The sequence below is a fragment of the Crocodylus siamensis genome, chromosome 5, assembly GCF_052110815.1.
Source record: "Crocodylus siamensis isolate JL-2025a chromosome 5, ASM5211081v1, whole genome shotgun sequence".
NCBI classification, from domain to species: domain Eukaryota; kingdom Metazoa; phylum Chordata; order Crocodylia; family Crocodylidae; genus Crocodylus; species Crocodylus siamensis.
In genome coordinates, this window is record NC_143399.1 from 205,985,945 (window position 1) to 206,012,690 (window position 26,746).

At 57.9% G+C, this 26,746-nt stretch overlaps 1 protein-coding gene across 1 annotated transcript; it reads left to right on the forward strand.

Moving 5' to 3' along the window:
- The first annotated feature begins 271 nt into the window (after positions 1 to 271).
- Positions 272 to 24,919, forward strand: LOC149865224 (uncharacterized). Its single transcript, XM_090049830.1, has 14 exons — positions 272 to 425; positions 1,101 to 1,292; positions 6,318 to 6,430; positions 6,973 to 7,069; positions 7,270 to 7,916; positions 8,987 to 9,146; positions 9,261 to 9,350; positions 10,795 to 11,474; positions 12,432 to 12,558; positions 16,840 to 16,953; positions 17,519 to 17,623; positions 18,109 to 18,210; positions 18,735 to 18,818; positions 19,406 to 24,919. Exons 1-14 carry the CDS (start codon positions 272 to 274, stop codon positions 20,440 to 20,442), a joined length of 3,702 nt encoding a protein of 1,233 aa, XP_089905956.1. The 3' UTR covers positions 20,443 to 24,919.
- The last annotated feature ends 1,827 nt before the right edge of the window (positions 24,920 to 26,746 follow it).

Genomic DNA, 26,746 nt, shown 5'->3' on the forward strand with positions numbered 1-26,746 from the left:
CGCGAGGCAGCGTGAGCACCCCCTCGTGAACCTGCGGGCGGCCGCAGGATCCCTCTCAGCCGTCTCTTGCGGAGGCTGAAGACGTCCCTCGGTCTCTCCTCGCCCACGATGCCGCCGAGATCCCTTTCTGCGTCCGTGGTGCTGGGAGCGCTCTGCCCGGGTCCCCGTTGTGCTGCATCCTGCTGTGCACTGCCCGCTTCTCTGCCCTGTCCAGGTCCGCCTGCGATCGTTCCCTGCCCTCGGGGGTGTGCACGTCACCCCACAATTCAGTATGGTCCGCAAACGTGGACAGAGTGCACGTCACCCCCGCGTCCAGGTCACCGATGAAGACATTGAAGAGTACAGGGCCGAGGCCCGAGCCCTGCGGGACCCCACTGCCCACCTCCTTCCAGGTCGACACCGACCCGTCTGCTACCACTCCCTGGGTGCGACCCCCCCAAGCCAATTTGCCACCCACCGGACCGTGTAAACGTCCTTGTCACAGCCTCTTCATTTATTCCTGAGAACGGGATGAAATACTGTATCGAAGGCCAAACGACATCCACCTTTCACGTGCAGCCGAGTTACCAGTTCCTTCTGCAGCTCGTCTGGCGTCTAGGCTCTGGGCGGATTTGAGTCCAGCACCTCCTTGACACCAAGGTGCTTCCTCACCGATACCCCTGGACTAGGAGTCTCCTGCGGGCCAGATCCTGCGGCGTGACACTGGTGCGGCCACTCCAGGTCTCCTCCCATATAAACGCAGCCGCTCCCTGATTCTCTGCTGTCCGAGGGGCTGCGCGGGTTTGCAGCAACCGCGAGACAGCTGCGTACAGACGGAGTCGGGCCCCAGCGTGTCCCTGGCGGGGTGGGCCAGAGACCCTACCCTCACCCCAGGGCACGGCGGAGGAGCAGGGCAAGGGGCATACAGCAGCCCTGTGCTGTGCTGTGCTGTGCTGTGCTGGCGGCTCTGTCTTGGCCCAGGCAGCGCAGAGCTTGCTGGCCGCAGCCTGCACTTGGTGCTGAGCGCATGCTGTTGAGACGCGCAAGTCTGCTGAGAGTCACTGTGCATCGCGCCGCCAGCTCGGGCTTAGCTGAGGCTTAAGCGGTGCCTGGGACTTGAAAGGGAGGGAGGGGGCATTTCCCCCAGCAAACTCGGACAGCAGGTGCTGACCGCTCGCGCTCGCAGGTGCCGGTGACCTTTGGGGACGTGGCCGTCTACTTCTCCCGGGAGGAGTGGGACGTGTTTGCGGGCTGGCAGAAGGCGCTGTACCGGGACGTGATGATGGAGAGCTACGGCACGCTGCTTTCTCTGGGTAAGGAGCCCTTTCTTTCTCTTGCTCAGGCCTCTGCAGACTATTTGCCCAGGAGTGTCTCTTGGTGGGTTGCAGTCCATTGATAAACCGCCATCCCCGGCAAAGGCAGGGACAGATCTGAAGCCAGCAGAGTGTTTGCAAGGAAACAGGAGTGAGGAGGTTACTGGTTTGAGCATCTGCAACCCCAGCGCCATTTGGCAGTTTTGGGAACCAGACTTTGGGTCTCTGGCCCAGTTCCCAGAATAGATGGGTACTTCTGAAAATAACCCTCCTGAGTGACTTTCCCCAGGTTGTGCAAATAGTCAGCAGAAGAGCAGGGAAGAAAACTCAGCTCCCCTGACTCTAAGGCCCACCACTATGCCACCTTCCCTTAGCGTTTGCACCCAGTGCAACCCCAGGCAAAGGTAGCAGTGCCTTGATGCGGAGCAGACCAGGAAGAAAGGGAGCCAGAAGTGAAGCTGAAAGGACCTTATCTCATTGTACAACCTGAGAGGTGCCCAGGCAGAGGAAAGGTCCACAGGCATGTGCAGTAACTGAGTGTGTTTTTAAGGACGTAGAAACACAAAGTCGTTTGCCACCGAAGCTGTGCCGGGGGATCTTCCCTCTTATCGTCACTGCTTATAAGATTGTGTGGTCTTATTTGTGCGACTGTAGACAGAGCGAGGGCAGAGCTGTGTCTGAAAATAGCTATGCCTGTGTCAGAGTGATGCTGAAGCCGTGATGGTGCAGCAATTATGTGAGGGGAAAGGATTTTTTTTAGGGTGAGATCTTCTGTTGGACCAGCTCTGTAGTTGGGATAAAGTTAGCTAGGCTTTTGCATGAAAGACATTCTTTGTCCAAAATGGAAGATGCCAAAATCCACAAAAATAGCTAAGAATTCTCTTACTGCGTGGGCCAGGTTCCTGGGCTTGGCAGAAGATTTGGCCATCCATGGAGCCAAGACCTGCGGGTTCAGTTTGGGTCAGGAAGAGATGGCCTCCCAACTCGTTAGGCGTGGCGCCTTGTCCTTGGTGTCGGGCCTCTCGGGTACTAGCAGACTCTTCCCTCGGCCATTCCCGCCGTGCACTCTTCACGTTGTGCTCTTCTGATTGTCGTTCAAACCATGCCTTGGCCATTTTTGTTTCTCTTCTCTAAACTTCTTCCAGCTGGTAACCATCTTTCTGATAGCTGGAGCCAGAAGCAGATGCAGTTTTTCCCCCCTTGAGGAAGGGAAAGAGCTTTGGACACAGCGTTCGGTTAATCTCCTGGCACGTCACCGCTCGGCAAACGTTTTGGTGGGACCTGCAAAAAGGGGACGTTGTTCTGAGAGTGTTCCCGGTCGGCCTCCTGCCGGCCGTCGCTGTGGGCGTCCCGCTTGCTCTCGGAGGCTGTTGCCTGCCGCCAGCTACCTGGAGCTCAGGTGCGATGCAGAAAGAACGACTCATACTCGTGTCCGGCGGCGAAAGCTCAGAGGGGCTGGCGGTCTCTTAGGACGGCAGCTAGCCGGTCTGTACGGCAATCAGCCAAACGGCGCCGAGAGCGGTAAGCGATGCATGATGTGCATCCCACCCCCCCAAGTCACTACGAAGGGCGAGTCTCGCACCGCCTGTGTTGATAACCTAGATGCCCCCACCCCGTGCCAGCACTCGTCTCTGTAAAGATGTCTCTCTTGGCTCATCTCTTTGCCAAGTGCAGCCGCTTGCAGCTCATCCCTTGCCAGCTGCAGCTCCCGCCTGCCATGTTCAGGCGTCGAGAGCGCACTCCCTGCCGAGTTGGGGCTTCTCCATCTCACCTGCTGAGTCCAGCTCCTCTCTCCTTGTCTCCACTTCCCCAGCAAGCTCTAACTTTTCGCTCCTCACGTTGTTCAGCTCCTGTGTCTTGCTGTGAAGCAGTGTTTTCACTTGCTGCGGCTTTTATCCGGTCATCCAGCAGCCAGCTACTCTCAAGGTCCTTTGCGGTGCCTTAGCTTGACTATAGCTTAGCGTAACTACGGCTTAGCATGGCCAGGACTCCTACAGGTGCAAATCAGCACTGTGGACTTACACGTGTGCAATAGATGATAAAACAGGGAGGCATTACCTTGCCCAGAGCCTGTGGACCGGTGGGCACGGCTGCTCTTTGCTAAGGGAGTGAGCAAGGCATCACCGCAGTCTTCACGTGGGACGTCTGTTCTTTTATGGCCATGATCCAGTCCCCAGGGATTAGGCCCAGCATGTGCCTGGCTTAACCTTCATCCAGGCATCGCGGCAGATGGGGACCTTCAAGGAGGGTGTCGCGAGAGCTGTGGGCCGTGTCCAGGGAGCAGCTTCCTCCGCAGGCTTTCCAACCGACTACCCTGCAGATGGGTCAACGTGCCCAGCGTGGCGTCAGGGAGGACCTGCTGGCACTCACGAGCTGCGAAATCCAGAGGCGAGAAAGAGGAGACCTGTTGGCTACAGGCCCATCCTGATTAACAGAGGACAGGAGGCCGCAATTAGAAGGAACAATCGGAGTGTGACAAATGGCACCGGGAGGGGAGTAGGTTGCAAGCCAGCAGCAGATCTCAGATTTTTTTCTGGAGGAGAAGTTATGGAAGATGGAAAATTGATAAGTGAAGAAATCACCTGTGTGGGGAATCCATGGTTGACAGGACAATAAGAAGGTTTCAAGTACGTTAGTATCAAGTGAAATCCCAATAGCCCTGTTCCTAGATGGGGACGATGCAACTGGAGGTAGTCATACAGAAAAGGCACAAGTGCTAAATAGCTTCTTCTGTTCTGCATTTGGAAAGGAGTTGGACCATGCATTTGTATCAGGTGAGGCTGGCGATGGTCCTTCCAGCCTGTTGGCAATTAAACTCTCAGGGATACAGTTTTTTGGTTTTTAGGCTGGCAGACCTGGAGAGCCAGCACTCCTGAAAAGGCCGGGCGAGGGAATCCCTGCACCGCTGGTAACTCGTGTTTACTATACCGTGGAGCGCTGTGGAGATGCGGTGATGCTCCCGGCAACACGATTTGGGGCCCTATAGATCAGTTATCTTGGCATCAATCCCAGGCAACACCATGGGAAAGCTGATAATGGGACTTAACAGGTAAAGGGCAGGGATATACCATTAATATTGGTCAGCTTGGTTTAGGGAATACAGGGCTCATGAAAGCAAACTTGATCTCATTTTTTTGGTGAGGTTACAGGCTTGCTTGCCAAAGGTGACTGCATAGATATAAATCAAATGCCTTGCAGAAGTCTGTCTGCAGTGCAACTCTGATTTAAAGCTTAGCCCTATGCAGTATTGATCAACACGCACTAGACAGGCAAAGGATCGGCTTGGTATTTCGAATAGGATTCTGCAGGGGCTCGTGTTATTTGACACACTCCTCAGCCACCAGGATGAAGATGCCGCTTGTGGAGGGTGGCGGGGGGTAAAGGGCAGAGAAACAAAGCAATCACTTGACAAGCAGGATCCATTCAAACAAAAGGCATCTTAACCCAGCAGGATACAGGGTCCGACACAGGAGCGAAGGAGACGGTGCCAAGCCTACAGACTGGCCCGGCAAGCAGATGGCACAGAAGAGACGTAGTGGTTGCAGCACCTGAATAACTGAGCGCGAGAGTCTGCCGTGCTGCTGTCGCGGCGCTGAGTGCTGGGGCGGCCGCTGCGATCCTTGGAGGTATGAACAGCGGGGACGTGAATCGGAGGAGATGTGGCCTGGGTGAGACTGGTACTGGAACGTACCGCACCCACGTCTGTTGTCCGCTTTTTATGGAAAACGGCAGAGAAAGTGCAGAAGGCGCTGACAAGAGCTAGAGAAAATATTCAGAGGCTGGGAGAAATATGCCCCGTGGCTCAGCATATTTGTCCAGCCCTCCCCCCGAAAAAACCAAGGGATGGTTAGATTTACATAAGGCAGGCACTAGCGTGGGGGGCGCGGGCTCGCACTGGGGGGGCCTCTGCTCCCGTCGGCGAAGTGCAAACCAGGAAAGTGGCTGGAAGCTGGAGTCAGGCACATCTGAATGAGGAACGAGGTGTGCATTTTGGAAACAAGCTCCCAGGGGCGGTGGGGGATTCTCCTTTTTCTGATGTCTTTGCCTGCCTGGAAGGTGTCGTAGGCAAATTCAGGTTATCGGCCTTGGCACTGGTGAGATGGGATGAACTTCTCTGCCCTCCGTCCCGAGGGGTGTCAGACGACACGAGCTAAAAGCAGTCCCTTTCGGTGCTGAAATCTGTGAACCTGCATTAAACCTGAAACACACCACGAAGGTCATGATTTTGAAAATAGCCCAAATCCCTTCTTGCCTCTTCTGCCCCCCTAAAGGTTCGAATAGCGGCAAAAGCTTGAGCCGATGAGCCAGTTCAAAACAGAGGCCTCCTTTTTTGTCTGGGCAGCCGGCAGTCGCCTCGACCACAAAAATCTGTGGCTTCTAGGCTGGCGTCTTTGCAACAGCTGCTCCAGGGAAGCCCGGTTTCCTGCTGCAAAGCGTCCTTGGCTTGCTTATCGTAACACAGGTCTCCAGCCTCGGTGCTTTACAGCGTTAGCTAATTCCCTTTGTGCCCACGGGTGCTGAGCGACCGATGGAGGCCAGTGTGGGCACGCTGATGTTTTCCAGCTATTCTCACCTCGGTTTCCATGGTTATTTTTTACAGGGGCTTCCTTCATTCCCAGTTGGCCATGTTTCTCTGTTTTATTGATTTTTATTAAAGATTTCCTGCAGACTTCCTCTCCTCAGGCGTAGTCCAGTCGTCCTCATCGGAAGGTGCTCTGTGCGTCTTGCACCGTGTCCTTGTCACGGCCTTCTTCTCTGCGGTCCCCCCACCTTGCACGGCATCGTTGCTGCTTGTAGCCCTTCTCTGCGCTGGGATCCTCTGCGCGGTGGTATTGCACGCGCGGTTTCTTTCCCGGAGCAGCTGGCTGGTTTGCACCTGTGCTCTCAGTCACCCCCTAACCCTAACCGTAACCCTAATCCGCAGCACATCTGGAGAGCTAGAGGCTGAAGGACCAGTTGCCACCGCGGCTGAGTGACTTGTGCAGTGACCAGCCTCAGTGCCTCCTTGTCTCCCCCCACTAACAGGCTACGCAGGCCCGAAGCCGGACATCCTCTACCGGATGGAGCGGGGGGAAGAGCCGTGGGTCTGCACCCCGCAGAGCCCCGTGGTGTGGGAGAGCCCAGGCAGCCCCACACCCGATGAGTAGTGGCAGTGCCAATGCTCGTGAAGAGCCGGAGGCTGGTCATGCTCCCCTTCCTTCCCCTAATTCCTTTGATGGGGTTATTTTTCCCAGCCTCCCTTCCAGCACCAGGTCTTTCCCCTGAGGTTTCAGGTTCCCTGCCAGACCCTGGTTATTGTGATGAAATGCATGAAATTGCCCCGCTCGGTGCCTATCTCCCATCTCCCCTGGTTGCGATGTCCCTGCAGGGTTGGAGAGGCCACTCTTCTTCATGCTTGGAGCTGAAATTAGGGGGAGCTGCTATGTTCAACCGCCCCGTGCAGGGTGGAGGGGGGCTGCTAGCCGGGGTCCTTGCAAAGCTAGACACACTCCCCGCTTTGTGCAGTCCTGCTGGGCTCTTCCGGGGACCGCTCGTGGCCCGCAGCAGGGTCCCCGTCCTGTCCCGCCGTGCGCCCCGGTGGGACGTCCCCTGCAGGAGGGGCTGGGAGCTCGGGTCCCACGGGGGCGGGGGGGAGGCATGCCCCTCTCTGGAAAAGAGCCTCTGGGTTGTTTTCTCTGCAGGCGACGTTGGGGACAGGAGCGGATCGGAGGAGCGATGCCGAGGGCTAGGAGCCAGCCCCCGGCAGTGCTCTGCAGCGTGGGAGAGCCCGCGCCCAGGTGGGCGACGAGGACCGCAGCTCTTGCACCCGCCTGTGCTACAGAGGGAGGCGGTGGGGGCTGCACAGCCCAAGCCCTTCTCCCCTCCCCAGAGCCAGGTGCCTGTGCTGGGCACGGGTGTGGGGCCAGCTTGGCCCCGTGCTGCTGCTGGGGGATTCGGGTGCTTTCGCAGGCAGTGACCTCTGTGTCTTCTCCGGCAGCCGGCGGCCCCCGGAGCAAGGCGGAGGAGCAGCAGGAGGAGGAGGCTTCAAGGACCCTGCAGCTGCCCCAGATGTTTCTGGAGGGATGGGACGGGGGCACCGTCCCTAGCCCCGAGTTGCGGGGAGCCCCCACGGAAGTGGGCGAGCTAGCCCCTGCCCAGGGGTGTCAGCGGTGCTCGGGGAAACTCCCAGGGCCTGGGAGCAGCCTGTGCCCTCGGTGCGAGCCGCGGGGCAGCGGGCCCACGGCGGAGAAGCCGCACCGGTGCCCCGAGCGCGGGAAGGGCTTCCGGCAGCTCTCCAACCTCTACACGCACTGGCACACGCGCGCCGGCGAGCGCCCCTATGCTTGCACCCACTGCGGGAAGAGCTTCGGCCTCGAGCACGACCTGGCCGAGCACGAGCGTGTGCACACGGGCGAGAGGCCCTACCCGTGCCGAGACTGTGCCAAGAGCTTCAGCCAGAAGCAGGACCTGGCCAAGCACCAGCGCACGCACACCGGGGAGCGTCCGTACCCCTGTGCTGCGTGTGCCAAGGGCTTCAGCCAGAAGCAGGACCTCGCCAAACACCAGCGCGTGCACACAGGCGAGAGGCCCTGCCCCTGTGCCCAGCGCGGCAAGAGCCTCATCGCCCATCAGAGGACACACGCGGTGCCGAGGTTCATGTGGCCAGGCCGGCCCAGCCCAGCCGGGAGCGAGGGCACTGGCGGGGCGGGTGTCCGCGGCATCTTGGGCACGGGTGTTGTGGGGAACGAGTGCTGCTCGCACGGAGACCGTGGTTTTTGGATGCCTTGGGCATCATGCAGTTTTCTTCTGCAGAGGTGCCGTAACGTGGCAGCGCTACAGTAGTCACATCTGCCCTCGGGGAGCTGAGTGGAGCGGGTGCAAGGGAGAGCTTTTGATCTAACGCTACCTAACCGCACAGTGCTTGCATCCCTGGTATCTCCAGGACCAAAATCCTCCCTGCAGGGAGGGGGAGAAGGTCTTTAAGGTGACGGTGACATCGGCCCAGGAAGTGATGAACCCGTTTCAGCCGGAAGCAGGGGAACGAGGTCCTGGAAGAGGCTCCGCAGGGAATGGCGAGGGGAGAGCCCGGACTGCGGTTAAGATGCAGCTTGTTAGACGTGTGCAAGGGTTTATGTGATGTGGCTGCCTGCAGCTCAGGCCTCCGTCCGAGTCCCTCAGGGCACACGCCGGTCGCCGGGCATGCTCTGTGACCCGCTGGGGAGGGCAAAGCGGAGCCCCTCTGCCCCCGGGTGCGGTCTGCCCCGAGCTGGGGTCTTGCTCAGCCGCCCCGTGAGGTCCGTCGCCCAAAGCTCTCGGGGTCAGACCCGCGCAGGGGCCTGCGGGCCCGGAGCCCCCCGGCTGTCGGTGTCTGAGCAGAGGGAAGTGCAGGGGGCACAAGCAGCTGGCCCAAGCTCATTATAGGAAAGCAGAGATGATGGAGGGCAGAGGGACATGCTCCGAGGAGCTGGTCAGGGCACCGGGCACAGCAACAGCCTCCCGGTTAAAAATGCCGCAAGCCAATCCCAGTGGGTTTCTCCAGGTCCCTCAACTCTCGATTACATAGATTTCATAGACACCAGGGCTGGAAGGGACCTCGGGAGATCATCGAGTCCAGCCCCCTGCCCAAAGGGCAGGAAGGCAGCTGGGGTCATAGGAGCCCAGCAAGAGCAGCATTCCCTGCACGCTCTGGGTTTCTTCCTGTTTAACGCCCGCAGGCCCAGGGCTCCGAGCCCCTGCGCCCATGCGTGGGGCAGGCTTTGCCAAGGGGCCCAGCACTCAAGGTCCACAGGTCCTCTGGAGAGCTGGGCGTGAAGGGCCAGCTGCTTGGCTCCCGGTCCGCTCTGGGACGGCTGCTCTCTGCCGTGCCTGTCCCGGGTGAGCTGGGGGACCAGAGCAGGGATGCTCGGGCGTGTGACCCTCCCGTGGCAGGAGACGAGACGGCCGGAGTCTGACTGCCCAGAGTGGGATGCGAGCCTCCACTCCCTGCAGAAACCGGACGGGCAGACGTGGATGAACGAGCATCGAGTGTGTCGCTGGACTGCCCTGGGCACGCCGACCCCGCGGCGGATGATGCGTGGGGTAACGCAAGTCTGAGCTCTGCGGGGCAGGGACCGGAGCACGAGGGTGTCGGAGCCCAGCCCCCGAGTCCCCATCTGTTGCTCTGATCTGAATGATCAGCACTGATCATGGTGGCCACTGCAGTGTTTGGACTGTGACTCGTGCCAAGAGAGTGCTCCCTGCGGCGGTGGGGGTGGGGGCGGGGGTCTGCTCTCTGGTGACCGTGTCGGGCTGAGGGCAGGGGTTTGGGAAATTGCCTGGATGGGCGGGAGGTGCTGGGAGCCGCGCAGTCAAACCCCTGCGTCTCGGTGCTGGTCCCGGAGACATGCACCGGGGTCTCCGCCTGCCTTAGAGGGGGCCTGCTTCCTCGGCTCGGGTCGTGCCCTGTGGCTGCGCGCGCACGGGGGGCTGCAGAGGGTGGCTCGGGCTTCAGCTCGGCACCGGGTCAACACGGCCTGACCGCACGCCTGACACGGCCCCTCCTGCCGAGTCTCTTGGCAAGGTTTTCGGGCGCCTGGGTTATGATGCACGGGGAGAGAAAATACCAGGCACCGAAGTACTCTTCAACTCAGTAGAGAAACACCGGACAAGAGCCAGCGGCCGGGAGCTGAAGCCGGGCAAGTGCAAAGGGGACACGGGGGTACCGGGTGCTGGCGACCGGCTGCGTGCACAAGCTCCCGCGCATCCCAGCTGGACGCGCTGGCAGTCGGACGGGGTTGTTAGTCTCGGCGTGCGCGTCTAGCGCAGCTGGCCGTGCTCGACTCCAGCCCCTTGCCTTTAAATATCGGACTCGGGGAGGGATGCTGGAGCAGCGCGCGGTGCGGTAGCCGGCTGCGCTAGAGGAACGTGGCCGGCCTTGGTTTCTCCGGCCTTGGTTTCCCAGGCAGACATGAAGGGGCAGGTGGAGGAGGAAAGGGGCACCGCGGCCATCTCCTTGGTGCCATCTCGCGGCCACTGGAGGCCAGGGCTCGCGGGGGGGAGGACTTCTCCAGGACTCCCCCTGTTCACTCCTCTGGCCGCGGCGCTCTCCATCTCCCGGCCGCACGTGGGAGCGCGCCGGCGGTAAGATGGTGGGTGCACTTCCCCGGGGTCCCGTCGCAGCGTCGAGGAAGGCGCTCGGCTGTCTCGCCGTGTCCTGGGGGTTGAATGCGGAGCTTGTCCCCTGCTTTCACTGGCAGTGCAGTGAGGAAATGCAGCTCGTCTCTCTTCTCTGCTCCCAGGCAGCCCTCCCGCAGGCCTGCGATGCTGGACGGCAGCGCTGACCTTGCGCAGGCCCCGCTCTGGGCCCAAACCCGCAGGCGGAGATGCGCACTGCCAGGCTCGCTCTAGCTGGCCCCAGGGTGCTGAGCAGGAAGGGGAGACCACGGGCACTCCGGGCATGTAGCAATGCTTACAATGAGAAATTAAAGATATGTAGCACTGGTTTGTGTAAGGAAAAGAAAAGTCCAGCTGAGGGTATGAAGATAACGAACCGTGCCGGGAAATTTGGGCCTATTAGGGTTCCCCCTCAGAGTCAGCTCGAGCGTGCAAAGATGTTCCAGGTGGGATGAAAACCTTAACAGGACCGGTCACCGACGCGCTCCGGGGTCATCTATTCCCACCCCGCCCGGGGCAGGGCCAGCCCCGTCCAAACCCGCCCGAGGCGGCCTTGCTGACACCGCCCCGGCCCCGGGGCTGCCCGCAACAGGCCCGCGTCCCGCGGCGCCAAGGGTGTCAGTGCGCGCCCGTCCCGCGCGGGCCGGCGGCGCCGGCTCTCCCCTGCCCCCGCCGCCGGGTCCGGAGCGCCGCGGCCGCCCAGCGCCGAGCTCACGTGCTCGCGGCGGCGGGGGGCGGGCCGCGCCGCGCGCTGCGCCTTGGAGACCGACCCAGGCAGCGCTGCGCGGGGAGCCCCGGCCGCCCGCCGCTCCGGCCTCGGGGGCTGGGGCCGCGCCTGGCGGCGGCTCCGGGGCCTGCCCCCCCCCCCCGCCGGCAGGGGGCGGCGGCGGCTTCGCGCGGCCCGTGTGCACGCTCGTGTGCCCGCCTCCGGCTCCCGGCATGCCCCGCGCCCGTGCAATGAATGGATCCGGCTGCTGCGGGCAGCGGCGCCCGGGGGGGGCAGCCCCGGAGTCGCTCCGGCGCGGCCGGCAGCGCGGCCCCATGGCCCGGGTAGGAGCGGCCGCGCGCAGCCCGGGGCGGCGCAGCTGGGAGGGTGCCCCGCTTGGGGGGCTGGGTGCCCGGCGCCGGGGTGGCACAGCTGGGAGGGTGTCCCGCTTGGGGGGCTGGGTGCCCGGCGCCGGGGCGGCGCAGCTGGGCTGGGTGCCCCGCTTGGGGTGCTGGGTGCCCGGCGCCGGGGTGGCACAGCTGGGCTGGGTGCCCGGCGCCGGGGCGGCGCAGCTGGGAGGGTGCTCCGCTTGGGGCGCTGGGTGCCCGGCTCGGGGGGGCACAGCTGGGCTGGGTGCCCGGCTCGGGGGTGGCACAGCTGGGCTGGGTGCCCGGCGCCGGGGCGGCGCAGCTGGGAGGGTGCTCCGCTCGGGGCGCTGGGTGCCTGGCGCCGGGGTGGCACAGCTGGGCTGGGTGCCTGGCGCCGGGGTGGCGCAGCTGGGAGGGTGCCCGGCTCCAGGGCGCTGGGTGCCCGGTGCCGGGGCGCTGGGTGCCTGGTGCCGGGGCGCTGGGTGCCCAGCGCCGGGGTGGCGCAGCTGGGAGGGTGCCCCGCTCAGGGCGCTGGGTGCCCGGCGCCGGGGTGGCGCAGCTGGGAGGGTGCCCCGCTCAGGGCGCTGGGTGCCTGGCTCCGGGGCGCTAGGTCCCCGGCGTCGGGGCGGTGCAGCTGGGAGGGTGCCCGGCACCAGGGCGGCACAGCTGGGCTGGGTGCCCGGCTCCTGGGCGCTGGGTGCCCGGCACCAGGGCGGCACAGCTGGGAGGGTGCCCGGCTCCAGGGCGCTGGGTGCCCGGCGCCGGGGCGGCACAGCTGGGCTGGGTGCCCGGCTCCTGGGCGCTGGGTGCCCGGCACCAGGGCGGCACAGCTGGGAGGGTGCCCCTCTCGGGGAGGGCACAGCAGCTCTGCAGGTGGTGGGTGGGGCACGGTGCCGCGGGCGGCAGGCGCACGGTGACCGCTCGTGCTTGCAGGTGCCGGTGACCTTTGAGGACGTGGCCGTCTACTTCTCCCGGGAGGAGTGGGACGTGTTTGCGGGCTGGCAGAAGGCGCTCTACCAGGCGGTGATGACGGAGACCTACGACATGCTGCTCTCTCTGGGTAAGGAGCCCTGGGTTTTGCTCAGGCCGCTGCTAACTCTTTGCCTGGTCGCTTGCCTACCCGCAGCTAAGAGAGGGGCTGCCCTCGGCTCTGAGCAACAAGGCGTTCGCGCCGACGGCGCTCGGTGTTTCCGAGAAGCAAACGGCAGTTACAAATTTTGGGTGCTGAGCAACTTTGGGCCTGAGCGACTTCGCCTGGCCGTGTTCAACGTGCTGATCAGCGACGCGGGCGTCAACAGGAAACCACCGCTGATAATGTTTTTTGAGGAGTGACCAAGGCAGAGCCCAGCCTACAAAATAGGGACTTGTGCCCTAGAAATCAGTGGGTGCGCAAGGGACTGAGCCGTCATAGCCGCTGAATGAGTCTCGTGTGCTGCTGTGAGGAGGGGGAAAAGCTGATGTGATCCTTGGAGGTAGAAAGCGAGGAGCAGGAAGAGACACGGCCTTGGTGATGCACGTGGAGAGGAAACGTTGAGACTAGAACGGGAGCACGGCACACGCAGGCCTGGCCCCTGTTTGACAGGAGAATGGGTAATGGGAAAATTGGAGAGGACTTGGAAAGACTCGCAGAGAAAACATTGAAAAGCAAAAGCAAAATGCCCTGTGCTGAGAGACTGACAAGCTGATACTCTGCTCCAGCGAAAAAGAAGACTGGGGGGCAGTTTGATTCGTCAAAGCCACATAATCCAGCAGGGAAAGGTGCAAGCCGAGAACCAGCCGCTGGGAGCGGGAGCCAGGCAAACTTGAACCAGAAATTGGGCGCACCTTTTATGCAAGGACTGGGACCGGCTACTGGAGCAAACTCTCAAGGAGCAAGGGCAGAGTCTCCGTCCCCCGACGTGTCCAGGTCTTGCCTGGCTGCCCGTTCGGGAGGGCCCTTGGCCAAATGCAAGTTTTTGGCCTGGCAGCGGGAGCATGCGGGTGAAATTCCCGGTGTGCATAACGCAGGCGGTCAGACTAGATGAGTTAATTAGCCCCTTTTTGGCGTTAAAGCATATGAATCGCACGTCGCCTGCATGCTATGGGCTTAGTGAATTTGAAAATACTTCCCTTTCTCAGGGCTCCCCGACCTGCTGTCTTTTAAGTGGCACTTTTAAATGGTTTAAGTCGTGATTGACATCTTTTGTTTACGAGCCAGTCAAATTAAAAACCAGTGGTAATCTCTTTGCTTGAGAATTTGTCAGTTTTCCTGACCGCAAAAATCTGTGCTCTCTAAATTGAACCCTTTGAAGTGCGCAGGATTTTTCACAGCTAACTTGCACTGCAGGGAAACTGGTTTCCTGGTACAAATACCGCTCGGCTGTACTAAAAACGGTTCCTTCCTGTCTTCTTCCTTTGCATGTTAAAAATTCAGCTTGCCTTTTTGCTGCCCTCCCTTCTTTCCCACCCCTGCACTGGGCACTTGCCCCCCTCCTCGCAGTCTCTTGTAGAGGGGGCCCATCATGCTGGAGACGAAAGGAATTAGCAAAGGTAGGGTAGTTCATAGACCAGCTCAAGGGAGGGGCCAGACTTAAATGTGGGAGGATTTAAGTTTTGAGCTAGGGGAAATCCCAGGCTTTATTTTCAGTCTTAGAAAATGAGAGCTTGGGGAATTTGAGTTTCTAATGCAGAAATGGTGTCTGCCCCAGGAGCTGGGACGGATTATGGTGGAAGGATCCAGGCTTCTCTCTGGGGACCGCAGAAGCTGGACAGAACTTGATTCGAGAGGCCTGGAAGCCGATGGAAATGCTGATGCAGGTGTGGCAGGAAGCCACCTTTGTTTCTCCCCAAAATCTCTGCTCTGTGACAATGTGATCAGGATGGGCCCAGCAGAGGAGATGCACCCTTACCCTGTCCCTTTAGGTCACCTGAGCTGGCTGCAGTCCTGAGGGAGGGGGACCTGCTCCCTCTGCCCATGGGACTGGTCTCACCTACCCGGGTGAAGGGCTTCGACCTGGTGGGCTAGAGTCTGCCCGGCAACTAGTGATGCATTTCAAATTGGTTGACCGACAGCCAACAGGTGCCAGCCTCCATTGGACCAGGTGAATGAGGTCACAGGCGCTATATAAGTTACGACTGCCCAGGAGGAGGGGGCAGCGGCCATGCGGGGACTCAGACTTAGAAAGGAGCTTTACCATCTGAAACTGGCTCTCTCCCCCATAACTCATGAGCGAGGAACGGCCTGCCTCCAGAGGGGATCTCCACCAGCCTCGGGACGATGCTTGTGAGTAAGCTGCTCGAGATCTGGGTAGATATCTAGCTGACAGCAACTCAGATGTGTGGTCAAAAGGCTACCTCCGCCAGACTGTTTGCTCTGTGGGATTTCTACGATATTGTTCTATCGTGTACCCTGTTTTCACCCTACCCCCTGTAATCAATAAAGTTCTCCTTTGTGACCGATGAGGGAGACTTACTGAGGGGTGGGTCTAAATTATGCTTAGGAGGCCCCTTAGGTCTGCAGATTAAGGGAGACTTTCCTTTTTGCCCCCTGACATGGGGAAGTGCCCCAAGTGCCTGTACTGGGTCGAGTACCCATAGGACTATTAGGCCTGTGTTTCCCTGAGGACACAGGGCCGAGACAGTCCCTTCTCGGGGTGGTGGCGGCGCTCGTTACCCCTGGACTCTGCGGTGGGGCTTGAGAGCGGGTCTGCCAGCGCTCAGGCGCCCCTGGAGAGACATGTGGAGTCCAGAAGGTGGACGGGCATGGTGAGGTGGGAGGCTCAACACAGGAGCACCCCCTACTGGCCCGCCACAGCAAGAACCATCAATGTGAACAAAATGGAAAGTATCATCTCACCCCGTTATAAATCCTTGAATCCTGTGCCCAGGTCGGGTCCCCGCACCGCCAGCAAGGTATAGAAGAACTAGAGAAGGGCGACAAGGAAGCTGAGCGGTGTGTGAGGAGAGACTAAAGAAGCCAGGCTCGTTCAGTTTAGAGAAAAGACGTTTGAGTGAGGATATGTGAAGGGTTTAAAAAACGCTAAGCAGTGAAGAGAAAGTCAATAGAGATTTCTTATTTACTCTCTCACAATATGAAAACGAGAGGTCACAAAATGAAACGGGTAGGTCGTCAGTTTAAAACTAGCGCAAGGAAGTTCTTTTTCCCACAGCGTGTAACTAGAGGGTGGAAATCGTTGCTGCTGGATGCGGTGATAGCTGACAGTTTAGCCAGGTTCAAAAAGGGATTGCATGCGGTCTTGGAGGAAAAGGGCATCCGTAGCTATTGAGCACAGGAGTTAGGGCTGCAGCCTCGAATTAAAAGCTCCTAGACCTTAAATGCTGGAGGTTGCAAGTGAGAGGGGGACGGAGAGCGGGGGAAAACCCCCTGGTCGTATCTGGTTCACTGTCTGCCCCTGTGTGACCCAGGGTGCGGGGCAAGACGAACCTGCGGTCTGACTCGGTACGTGCCAGTTCTTATATTCTTACGTGCAACAGCCCAGGTGAAGGCTTTCTGGCCGGAGGACCAGATGCAGGTCTATAAGGTGCGGATCCCAGGAACTGGGTGGAAGCAGACCTGGCCTGACTAGCCAAGGGCATTGGGTGTCCTTCGGAGTAGCAGGCCACCAAGGTGGAAAAGGAGCTGGAGATGCAGGCCCCAGCGGGGCCGGTAGCACCGCACACACACGATTTGCTGAAGTGACCTAAATCAAACTAATTCCCCCGTATGCCACAGTGAAGGTCCCCACAGGAGATTAATGCAGCTTAACTGATGTGCTTTCCCTTTCCGCCGTGTCCCCATGTAGACGCGCCCTCCGCCTCGACTAGAAAGGAGCAGCCCCGCTGCCCGACAATGCGCCCTCTCAATGGGAGCGGGTGCCAGAGGCTGCCGCCGCTGCTTGGCAGCAATACCTGTGCGATCGCTGCCCGGCGGATTTGGAGGGTCAAGGGGAAGGCCCATAGCAGAGCTCTGGGGTGAGGGGAGAGCCCCAGGAGCTGCTGCGAGGGCGGATGGTGGCAGACCCGGTGCCCTTGGAGCACATCTGCCGCCTGAGCAGCGGCTGTCGTGTTCACCCCAACGTTTTCTTTCACATGCTGGTTTCTCGAAGAGCTTGCACTAAGGACAATATCTGTACAGCAGCCCAGGGTCCTTCTCGGGAGCTGAGCTGTGTTACTCCGTGTGAGGCTTTCCCAGATGTCTTCGGTCCACCAGCATCTGTCCTCTTGGTCGCTGCCCTTGGCAGCGCTGGACTGCGTCTCGGGGCTCGGAGGCGGGATCGTTCCAGCAATAGTTAGGAACCGGCGCGATGTCTAAATGTTCGTGCGGCAGCTGAGCCAACGGTTTCTTGTCTCTCTCAACTATCAGGCTACCCTGGCCCAAAGCCTGACATCTTATACCGGATGGAGCGTGGAGAAGAGCCCTGGATCTACACGCCGCGGGGGCCCCTGGTCTGGGAAGGGCCTGACAGCCCCATCCCCGGTGAGTAGCACCTTGGCACTGCCAGGCTCTCTGCGGGAGGGCTGGAGACCGGTCGTGCTCTCGCGGCCTCCCACTTCTTCCCTGGTTTCTTTCAGCAGGTCTCTGGCTTCGCAGCCGGCCTGTCTGCCTTCCCTTCCCCTCGGCTTTCAGAGTCCTCGGAGACTGTGGAGCAACCTCGCAGCGTTTTCTCAGCCCCCCTGCACCCTGGCTAGTAATAGCCGTGTAATGTTAAGAAGCTGATCTAAATGCTTGGAGCAAAGTTTAAAGGAGACTTTGTCTCTTCGAGCTGAGGGGCTTCATGGTACTGTTAGCCAGGGCCCCAACAAAGTTTGTTTTTGGGGCTTTTTTCCTCCCACTGCTGTCCTTGAGGTGACCGCTCGCTCCCCAGAGTAGGATGCCCACCCGTCCTCCTGGTAGCGGGCAGATCCCTGGGCACTGTGCTGACAGGACGGTGCAGCGTCGTCCCCGGGAGGGATGTGGAGCTGTCTCGGTCCGGTCCCATGGCGGGGGGGGATGACAGCTTTCCCCTTCCTGGGTGAGAGCATCCGGGTTGTTTTCCCTGCAGGGGACGCCGTGGGCAGGAGCGGGCCGGAGGAGCAGTGCCACTTCCCAGAGGGCAGTCCCCGGCAGCGCTCTGCGGGATGGGAGAGCCCCGGGAGCTCCTGCCTGGGTGAGTGACGGCGGCATCCGCGACTCCCGCGGTGCTGCCAGCGCGCGGGTCCGAGAGGACTGATCATGCCCACGTTTGCTGTAACTGAGCCCCAAAAACACTTGCAAGGGTCTTGTCTCTCTTGCTCCTTAGACAGCCAAATCCTTCAGGACTCGGCGTTTGAGGGTATGCCGTTCCCTCCTCGTGGTGGTGGGCTAAGGCAGGGCAGTTCCCTGGGTGACATCCCCGACTGGAGGAGGGACGGCACCGTTGTCAGAGTCCGTGGAAACCTGCAGCCCTTCACCGTCCAGCCTGGCTCTGCCTCTGGCTGCTTGCTTCCCCCAGCAGGGCTTTCCTGCTCCGCTGCTGGGGAGGTCTGGGGTCAGGGGTTGCACGCTGCCTGGGGGTATATACATCTCCTTCCCTGCTGCCGGGGCATAAGAGCAGTGTCCTGTCGTTAGCGGCTTGCAACACGTGCTCTGGACCCTCTCTCTTCTGTCTGCCAGGTGATGAGGTTGCCGGTGGAGCGGGGGAGCAGCATCGCCAGCCGTGGGGCAACGTCCAGCAGTGGTCAGTGGTGTGGGAGAGCCCTGAGCGGCCCTGTGCAGGTGAGCCCAGCCTCCGTAGCCTGTCCCAGGCTCTCTAGCGTCCCGGCAGCCCGTGGTTGCATCTTGGCAGCCCTGTCCCAGCACCTCCCTGTTTCATTTCAGGCGCCTGGTGCCCACTCCTGTTTCACTGCGGTTTGTGACCGGGGTTAAGATTTCCCTCTGCTTCTCTTGGAGGCTGTCAGGACAGGGGGTGGCCCATGTTGCTCTCTGCAAGCTGACTGAGTTGCTTCCTTTGGCACATCCCTGAGGCACAAAACCCCTTGGATACCCGCACACAGTTCTCCCCTGCTCTCTGTCTGGGTAGCGCTGTCCCTGCCAGGTCGGAGGGACACTGCTCTTTGCACTCGGGGCTGCAGATCTGGGGAGACCGGCCTGCTCAGCCTTTAATCGCTGGGCTTCGGGGTTGTCTTGGCCAAGGCCCCTGTAAGCAGTCTCTCTCCTTCCCAGCTCCTCTTGTGATCCCGCCGTGCGCTACCAGCGAACGCCTGTTCTGGGTAAAAGCATCTGGGTTGTTTTCCCCGCAGGGGACAGTGGGGACAGGAGCCGATCGGAGGAGCCACGGGCCAGCCCCCAGCGGTGCTCTGCGGTGCGGGAGAGCCCCTGCCCGGGTGAGCGACGCCAGAGCAGCTCCCTCCACCCCCTGCCCCGCAAGGGCAGCGACTATCCCAGCCTCCCTGTGCCTTCAGCTCCCCCCAGCAGGGTTTTTTTGCAATCAGCAGGAGCCTGTCCAGCTTCCTTCCCCTGCCGGCCCGTTTCCAGCCAAGCTCCCTTTCCCCCTCCGTCTTCTGTCTTTCCGGTGTCGTGTAGTACTCTCTCGCTGATTTGGGAACGGAGCCGCTGAGCCGTAAACCTAACGCAGTTCCCTTGGGGGTCTCTGCGGCTGCTGTGTTTGCTCTCCACTCGTACAACACATTTATTTGGTGGTGGTCGGGAGTACGTGAGGGGTATGGGGCAATAACCAGAGAGGAGCAACTCTCATCAGACCAGGGTGAGCCCCTGCTTTGTGGTTGTGTTTCCCAAAGATGAGCGGCCTGGTTTGCTTCCCTGGCTGTGACCCCAAGTCCTCCACTCCCTGGTAGGGGCTGTGGGAGCACGTGCCTTCAGAAAGGCATACCTGGCGTCTGGGGAAAGGTGAGGTTTAGCCCTGTCCGGCGCGATCCCCCTCCCAAGCACGACCTCTGGTTCTCTCCTGCAGATGGCGGCTCCCGGGGCAAGTCCAAGGGGCAGCAACCCGAGGAGGTTTCAAGGACGCTGCAGATGCACCAGGTGTTTCTGGAGGGGTGGAAAGCGGGCGCTGCCCCCAGCCCCGCGCTGCAGGGCGTCTCCACGGACCTGTACGAGTTGCGGGAAAGCGAGCCAGCCCCCGCACGGTGGTGCGCACGGTGCTCGGGGGAAGTCCCCAGCACCCGTCTGGGACCTGGAGGCCGAGTGGGACCCAGCCTGTGCCCGCTGTGTGAGCCAAGCCCTGCGGGGCTGGTGCCCGGGGCGGAAGCGGAAAGCAGAGACCCCATAAGCGACAAGCCCCACCGGTGCCCCGAGTGCGGGAAGGGCTTCCGGCAGAAGCAGTACCTGACCAGGCACCAGCGCACGCACACCGGGGAGCGTCCCTATCAGTGCCCAGAGTGCGCCCAGAGCTTCACCCACGTCTCCAACCTCATCAAGCACCAGCGCATCCACACCGGCGAGCGCCCCTTCGCCTGTGACCTCTGTGGCCGCAGCTTTGCTGTCAAGCAGGTGATGGTGCGGCACCAGCGGATCCACACAGAGGAGCGCCCGTTCGCCTGCACCCAGTGCGACCGCAGCTTCAAGGACAAGCAGAAGCTGGTCATCCACCAGCGCATCCACACCGGCGAGCGGCCGTACGTGTGCGGGGAGTGCGGGAAGAGCTTTGGGCAGAGCCAGCAGCTGAAGACGCACCGGCGGGTGCACACGGGGGAGAAGCCGTACGTGTGCAGCGACTGCGGGAAGGGCTTCCGGCAGCTCTCCAACTTGTACACGCACTGGCGCACGCACACGGGCGAGCGCCCTTACTCTTGCACCCACTGCGGGAAGAGCTTCAGCATGAAGCACGACCTCACCAAGCACCAGCGCATCCACACCGGGGAGCGCCCGTACCCCTGTGGCCAGTGCGGCAAGGCCTTCAGCAACATGTCCAACCTCCTTGCCCACCAGCGGACCCACACGGCACAGAAGCTGAAGGCCGCTGGCTTGGCCCAGCCCAGCCAGAAGTAAGCGTGCAATAGAGGCACTGGTGCAGCTCACCTTTCGGGCACGAGCCCATCCGGAAATAGGTGCAATTGGCCAATGAGTGTAACTGGCGCTGGACGTGCGGGTCGGGTCTCTTTCAGGCCGGCATAAATCGGGAGTTGCTGCATTTCCCTGCAGCGGAACGACAGTTGTGCGCTGCCGGGGCTGGAGGGTGTACAAAAGGAGTGCCCCATCTATGCCATGAGGGTGGGTAACAGGAGAAGCTGGAAGGGGAAGGCATCTGCTCAAGCCAGGTCTCGCTTGCTCTGCTCCCCTGCAGGAGCCAGCTCTGTGCATGGTACACGGCAGCCCCACCGAGCGTGCCTGTGGAGCAGCTCACACCAGGTGGGGACCTCGCCCTTGCTTGTGCCACTGCCTGAGTTGGGACACACGCCTGTGCTGAGCTCTCTTGACCTGGATGGGGCTTGGAAACCGTGGTGGCAGGCATGCTAGGAAAGCTGAGAGAGCATTAAGATTGCCCATGAATGGGGCAACACTGGGATACACAAGACATCCCTTGACTCATCATCTGCTGGGGCCAAGTTCTGCTTAGTTAACTCTTTTTTGTAAATCCAGATTAATTTCCAGGCAATGCTGGTGGTTACTCCAGAATTAGCATCCTATTCTGTTTGAATTGACACCAGTCACCGTTCGACTGTGACTTTTCCCCTTCCTTATGTCTGAGCAGAATTTGGCTGTAGGAGATGAAATGATGACTGGGCCCCTGCTGACTTAGTCAATGAATTGTGCCATTTCAAGTGTTGTTTAAATAGCTTGGGAGAAGGAGACTAAATAAGGATTAGTCGGTGTGCATGGTCATGTAGATCTAGGGCGGTCCCCCCTGCCCTAGGCGGTTGGATGTGACGCATGTGACACGATCGCACCGTTGGATGTGACACGGTTTAATCGCACCCTGTGATTGTTAGAAATCAAATAAGCTCCTGTTGGAAATTTCTCAGCCTAACAGCTCTCGAGCGGTGCTGAGACTCTGCTCATCTCCCAGACTGCTTGGTGGCATGGATGGAGGATCTTCTGGACTCTGTCTTTCCCAGATGAGGACCAGATCTTTACCTGTTGACTTTCTCTGATGAGAAGGCAAACCTCAGGGCTTGGGGAAATGAGCTGCTTAAACTAAAAGATAACGTTGGCACAAAAATAAGTGGTATAAACTGGCCATGACCAAATGTAGCCCAGAAATAAGTAGGTTTCTAACTATCGGGGCAGTGAGGCCCTGGAACAGGTTTCTGCTAGGAGTAGCGGGGACAAAAGGTCTACCTGTTTTTAAGATGCAACTGGATACATCTGTGAAAAGGATTATTTAATTGGATGCTGTGATAGCTGGGAATAGGATTGATGAGGCTGTTTCTAGCCCCATGTCTCCTTATTCTCAGACAGGGCATCACACTGCTCTTTGTAGGTTCAAACCAGCAATAACCCATTTTTATTTTAGAGCCTTGCTTATTCTGTCTTGGGCACCCTGGTGAATGGTGTCTGCTCTCAGTGAGACTCTAAACTTTTTGGGACAGGGACCGGGATATAGTCTGTGTGTATCCAGTGCCCAGCATGGGGGGACCAGACTCCTGACTGGAGAGACTGCTTCAGTGGCTTTCAAACTAAGTTCTGTGAAACCGTGGGATTTTAGGACTCACCAGGGCTTATGCAAAGAGACCTGGGGTAATGGTGGTGGAGGTGGGCTGGCTTGGGTTGCCTGGCTCTGCGTTGGCTCACACTGCCCGCGGCAGGGCTTCTGCAGCAGGAGAAGTGATATGAAAGGATTTTGTGACTCCAGGAAGTTTGAAAGCCATTTATCTAAGTCAGACTTGCTCTGCATATGGCTAATAAATGGCTCAGGTGAGTGAATAGGGTCTGGTCCCAGCATGTGGTGATTGTGAAGCATATGTGGGTAGTAGTTTATAGGGGGTGGGAGGTATCGGGTCTCTGGTGACTGTTAGGTAATTGTACTGGCATTGCTTTTGGAAACCTCTGTGGAGACAGACTGCCAGGTGCTAAAATGCTCTTTAACTCATCGGAGAGCTGCTGAATGAGAGCCAACAACTGGAAGCTGAAACCTGTTGCATTCAAATTAGGCATACGGTACAAGCTGGTAACACTAAGGTTGATTAACCATTGGCACAAGTCCCCACGGGAAGTTACGGCATCTCTCTTTCCTGATGATTGCAGATCCAGACGAGATGTCTTCCTGGCAGATAATGCTGCTGGCAGGGGCACGTTATTGGATTCGGTGCAGGAGCGAAATCCTTTGACCTGTGTGGTATTGGAGGTCAGGCTGGATCATGTTTGCTCCTTCTAGCCTTAAATTTCACGAATGAATCCATCACACAGTTGGCCATACTTTGCTCTACCTCCTTTTTTTTAAACACTCTCGTACTGGAGACAGAAGTTTAGATTGAGGGGGGGAAAAAGTAGTGCAGAGGCCGAGTTGTTGACGTTGGCTTAGAAAAATCAGTCCAGCTGCTCCCTGATTGCGTTTTCCAGGTGAGACCTAATTCTCCGGTACTCTCGATCCTCATGGTGGGTTGCTACACACCCTTTACCTTTTTCTGCTTAGATTGTAAGCTCTTCAAGGCAGGGACTGTTTCACTGAGTGCTTGTATAATGAGGCCTAGATCTCACGGGGCTCTAGGGACTCCTGGCTATCCTGCTGGGGCACGACGAGATGGGTGTCTCAGTTTTCCCAAAGTGCACGCCCAGGTACAGTATTAGGTGCAGGTGCCCAAATGGCAACAAGTTTGTGTTGAGAGAAAAGGTGTTTTGTGGGCTGAGGTGTGGTTATTATCAGCGAGGCGAGAGTATTAAGAAGCAGTTGCAAAACATACAGTCGTACACTGGAAAAGGACCCAAGACCAAGATTTCTCCAGTGGGTGTTTGTGTGCGTGTGTGTGAGTCTTTAATTCCCCCTCCCCCAAGTCCTGTGCAATCCCAATTATTTTGTGACCTGCTTGAAGCAGGGTTTTTTTTTTTTTTAACCCTTTTTGTTAATTCTTGCATGATTGCTGTTCTCTAGAATTATATTACATCCCAATGTGGTGAAATAGGGAGTCCTCGTAGGAATGAATCGTACTGGCATTAGGTCATAGGATGAAGGGGAAGCAGGGCTATAAGGGACCTCCCAAGGTCATCTTGGCCAGTCCCCTGCTTAAGCCAGGATCATCCCTGACTAAACCGGCCCAGCTAGATGTCTATTCATCCTGCTTTTGAAAATTTCCAAGGATGGAGATACCACTACTGCTCTAGGCAGCCTAATGTCTGGCCACCCTCATAGTCAGAAAGTTCCTTCTATCACCAACCTAAATGTCCTCTGTTGCAGCTTGTTAGTCCTAGTCCTGTCCCCTATGGCCACAGAGAATTTCCACTCTATAATTGTCCTTCCGGCATTTAGAGGTGGTGCAGTCTCCACACTTGGAGGTGTTTAAGACCCAGGCAGACAAAGCCCTGGCTGGGATGATGCAGTTGGGGCTGGTCCTGCTTGGGGCAGGGGGTTGTGACCTGAGGTCTCTTCCAACCCTCGTTCTCTGTGATTCTGTGATCCCCCATTTGATTCAGCGTCATAATTCCTAAGTTGCAATGTAAAGTCAAAATGAACTGGAGCTTTTTACACTGCACATTTTTTTACGTATAAAACAGATTTTTTATACGTCCTTTCCATTATAAGGCCCTGTTATCAGTTGCTTATATCTTTGTTATCAGTTGCTTATATCTTTATGAGATTTTAACCATCTAGGCTAATGTGTTTTTTTTTTTAAATACTGGGTATCTGCCTTGGACTAGTATTTGGGGAAAGTTGCAGAAAAAATAAATCCAGTTTCAAGAATGATATTTAGGGAAAAGTCTTTGCTTTGCCCATATTTAAAAAACAAAACTTGCATAGCCTTTTCAAGTTAGAAGCTTTCGGGCCTCCATACTTTGGAGCAGGGACTTGGAAACTGGTAGGGAGATAGTCAAATTTGAGTGTTTTTTGGAGGAACAGTAAAAGGCACATCCATGACTAAGCCACAGGTTGACTGGCATGCAGTGGAGTTTGAATTAAAGCTGCACAGGATACAATAGCTCTGCCATGTGTTAGGTTTTTAAATGCTGGACTTTGCAACCTGAGCATAAACCAGTGTAATATTATTTTTTTAATGTGATTTCACATATATATGTATGATCTAGGACTACAGACTCTTTATGGCCGGGGCACTTTGAGTTACAATACCTTTGGGATTGTGGGTTGGATCACAGCTGCTCCACATTATTGTTTTTGTGTTTTGTTTTTTTTCTTTTTGCCCGAGTGTTCTCTAAGATTAAAAGACTAATTTATAATGTAATTTAATTTAAAGGATTAAAATCACTGGGTGACCAGGAGTGTTCTGCTTATTTCACATATTTATGATTGACCTCTCTGCAACATTTTGTTTTGGTGTTTTGTTTTTTCCCTTGGTAAATCTGAAATACAGTTTGTTCCCAAATGCAGTGGTCTTTACTATTTACTGAGTGTGAACAGTGTACTTTTTTTTTATTCATTCAGTACTGGAAAAAAGACATGGTCCCAGCCCCAAGGAGTCAAAACCAAACTTGAACTCAGTCTGGCAAATAGCATCGGCTCAGAGAACTATGGTCTAAATTAGGCTCACCTGCCCAACACACGTTATTATAGGCAAATAATAGCGTATATATGGTTTCTTTGATTATTTTGTGATGGTGTATACAGCATGGTTCCTGCCCAGAGGTGCCGGCAGCCTGACGGACGTGGAGATTTGGTGGTGGACATCTAGGAAGGGATCGGCATACACCGATTTTAATTTTCACCTCACTTTCTTCTCGGCTACATATGGTTGTAGGGAAGGCAGCAGTGGCCTGAAAGGAGTAGCCATTTGGGGCCCTAATGGGGTGAACATGTTGTTAAAGGAGTGTGCACAGTAAGAACAGTGGTGGCCTCACATGGGGACTAAGACTTTGCTCCCTCCCTCATGGCCGGTCTGAAGAAGAGAGTGATTAGAAAAGAAACGAAGACCTTGATTCAGCAAAGCACTTGTGCATGTGCTTCACACGTGAAGCCAAGGCCACTGGTAAGGTGGCATCTTGTGCTGGCAAGCTAAATAGTCTTCAGGTTCAGAGATTGCCCTGAGGAGGTCACAGGAACCCTTTAGCCTGGCCCCAGTTCTCCAGGCAGTGGGGAAGGGGCTTCTATGGGCCACTGTCTACCTCCATTCAGGACAGGGGCTGCTATGTGCCCTTGGGGAGCTGGGGGGGGCAGGTGTCCCCATTCCATATAACTGGGCCCTGACGTGGTTAGCAGCTTGTGTGGCTTGGCTTGCATGGGATAGAGGGGGCTATGGGGCCAAATCTGGCTCTTGCCCCATGGTTTGGGATCTGGGGATGCAACAGGATTGCAGGAGAGCTGAAACATTGGGGATGGTTTTGCTTCACCCTTTCCTCCTAGCAGGCAGCCAAGAATGGAGGCCACCAGTCCACTTCCTTAACATCTTGTTTTACATCTGCTTTATGTTAAGGCAGGGACACCTGTAACTTTTTCTATTTTACCTGCTTGGCACCTTCACCCTCCTGCTAGTTTATTCAGGGTGTCTGTGTCAGCATCTGGAGTCCATGATGACTTGGGGTTGGGGAGGACCAGGTTAGAGAGCTTCTGGAGGGGCTGGATGTGTTCAAATCAGTGGGTCCAGATGCTCTCCACCCCAGGGTGTTGAGGGAGCTAGCTGGGGTTATTGCAGGGCCCTTGGCACAGCTTTATGAGCGCTTGTGGTGCTTGGGCCAGGTGCCAGATGATTGGGGGCCAATGTGGCCCCCATCTTTAAAAAAGGGAGGAGGGAGGACCTGGGCAACTATAGGCCCATCAGTCTTACCTCAATCCTAGGGAAACTCTTTGAGAAGATCATCATGGAGCACATCTGTGATGGGCCGGCTTCAGGGATGATGCTCAAGGGCAACCAGCACGGTTTCATTAGGGGCAGGTCATGTCAGACCAACCTGATTGCCTTTTATGATCAGGTCACAAAAGCCCTGGATGCAGGTGTCGCTGTGGACGTAGTCTTTCTGGACTTCAGCAAGGCCTCTGACACCGTCTCCCACCCCATCCTCATTAAAAAATTGGGCAACTGTGGCACTGATGCCTACACAGTCGGATGGATTGCAGATTGGCTGGAGGGCCGCACTCAGAGGGCGGTGGGGGACGGGTCATATTTGACCTGGGGGGGAAGTGGGCAGCGGAGTCCCCCAGGGCTCGGTCCTTGGGCCTGCGCTGTTCAATTTCTGCCATGCAGAATAATTT

Coding starts and splice junctions, on each gene's coding strand:
- LOC149865224 (XM_090049830.1), top strand. CDS start 272: ATGGTCCGCAAACGTGGACAGAGTGCACGTCACCCCCGCGTCCAGGTC. Junction 9,351..10,794: donor CGCGGCGGATGATGCGTGGG/GTAACGCAAGTC, acceptor GGGTATGAAGAT/AACGAACCGTGCCGGGAAAT. Junction 18,819..19,405: donor GCGGGAGAGCCCCTGCCCGG/GTGAGCGACGCC, acceptor TCTCTCCTGCAG/ATGGCGGCTCCCGGGGCAAG.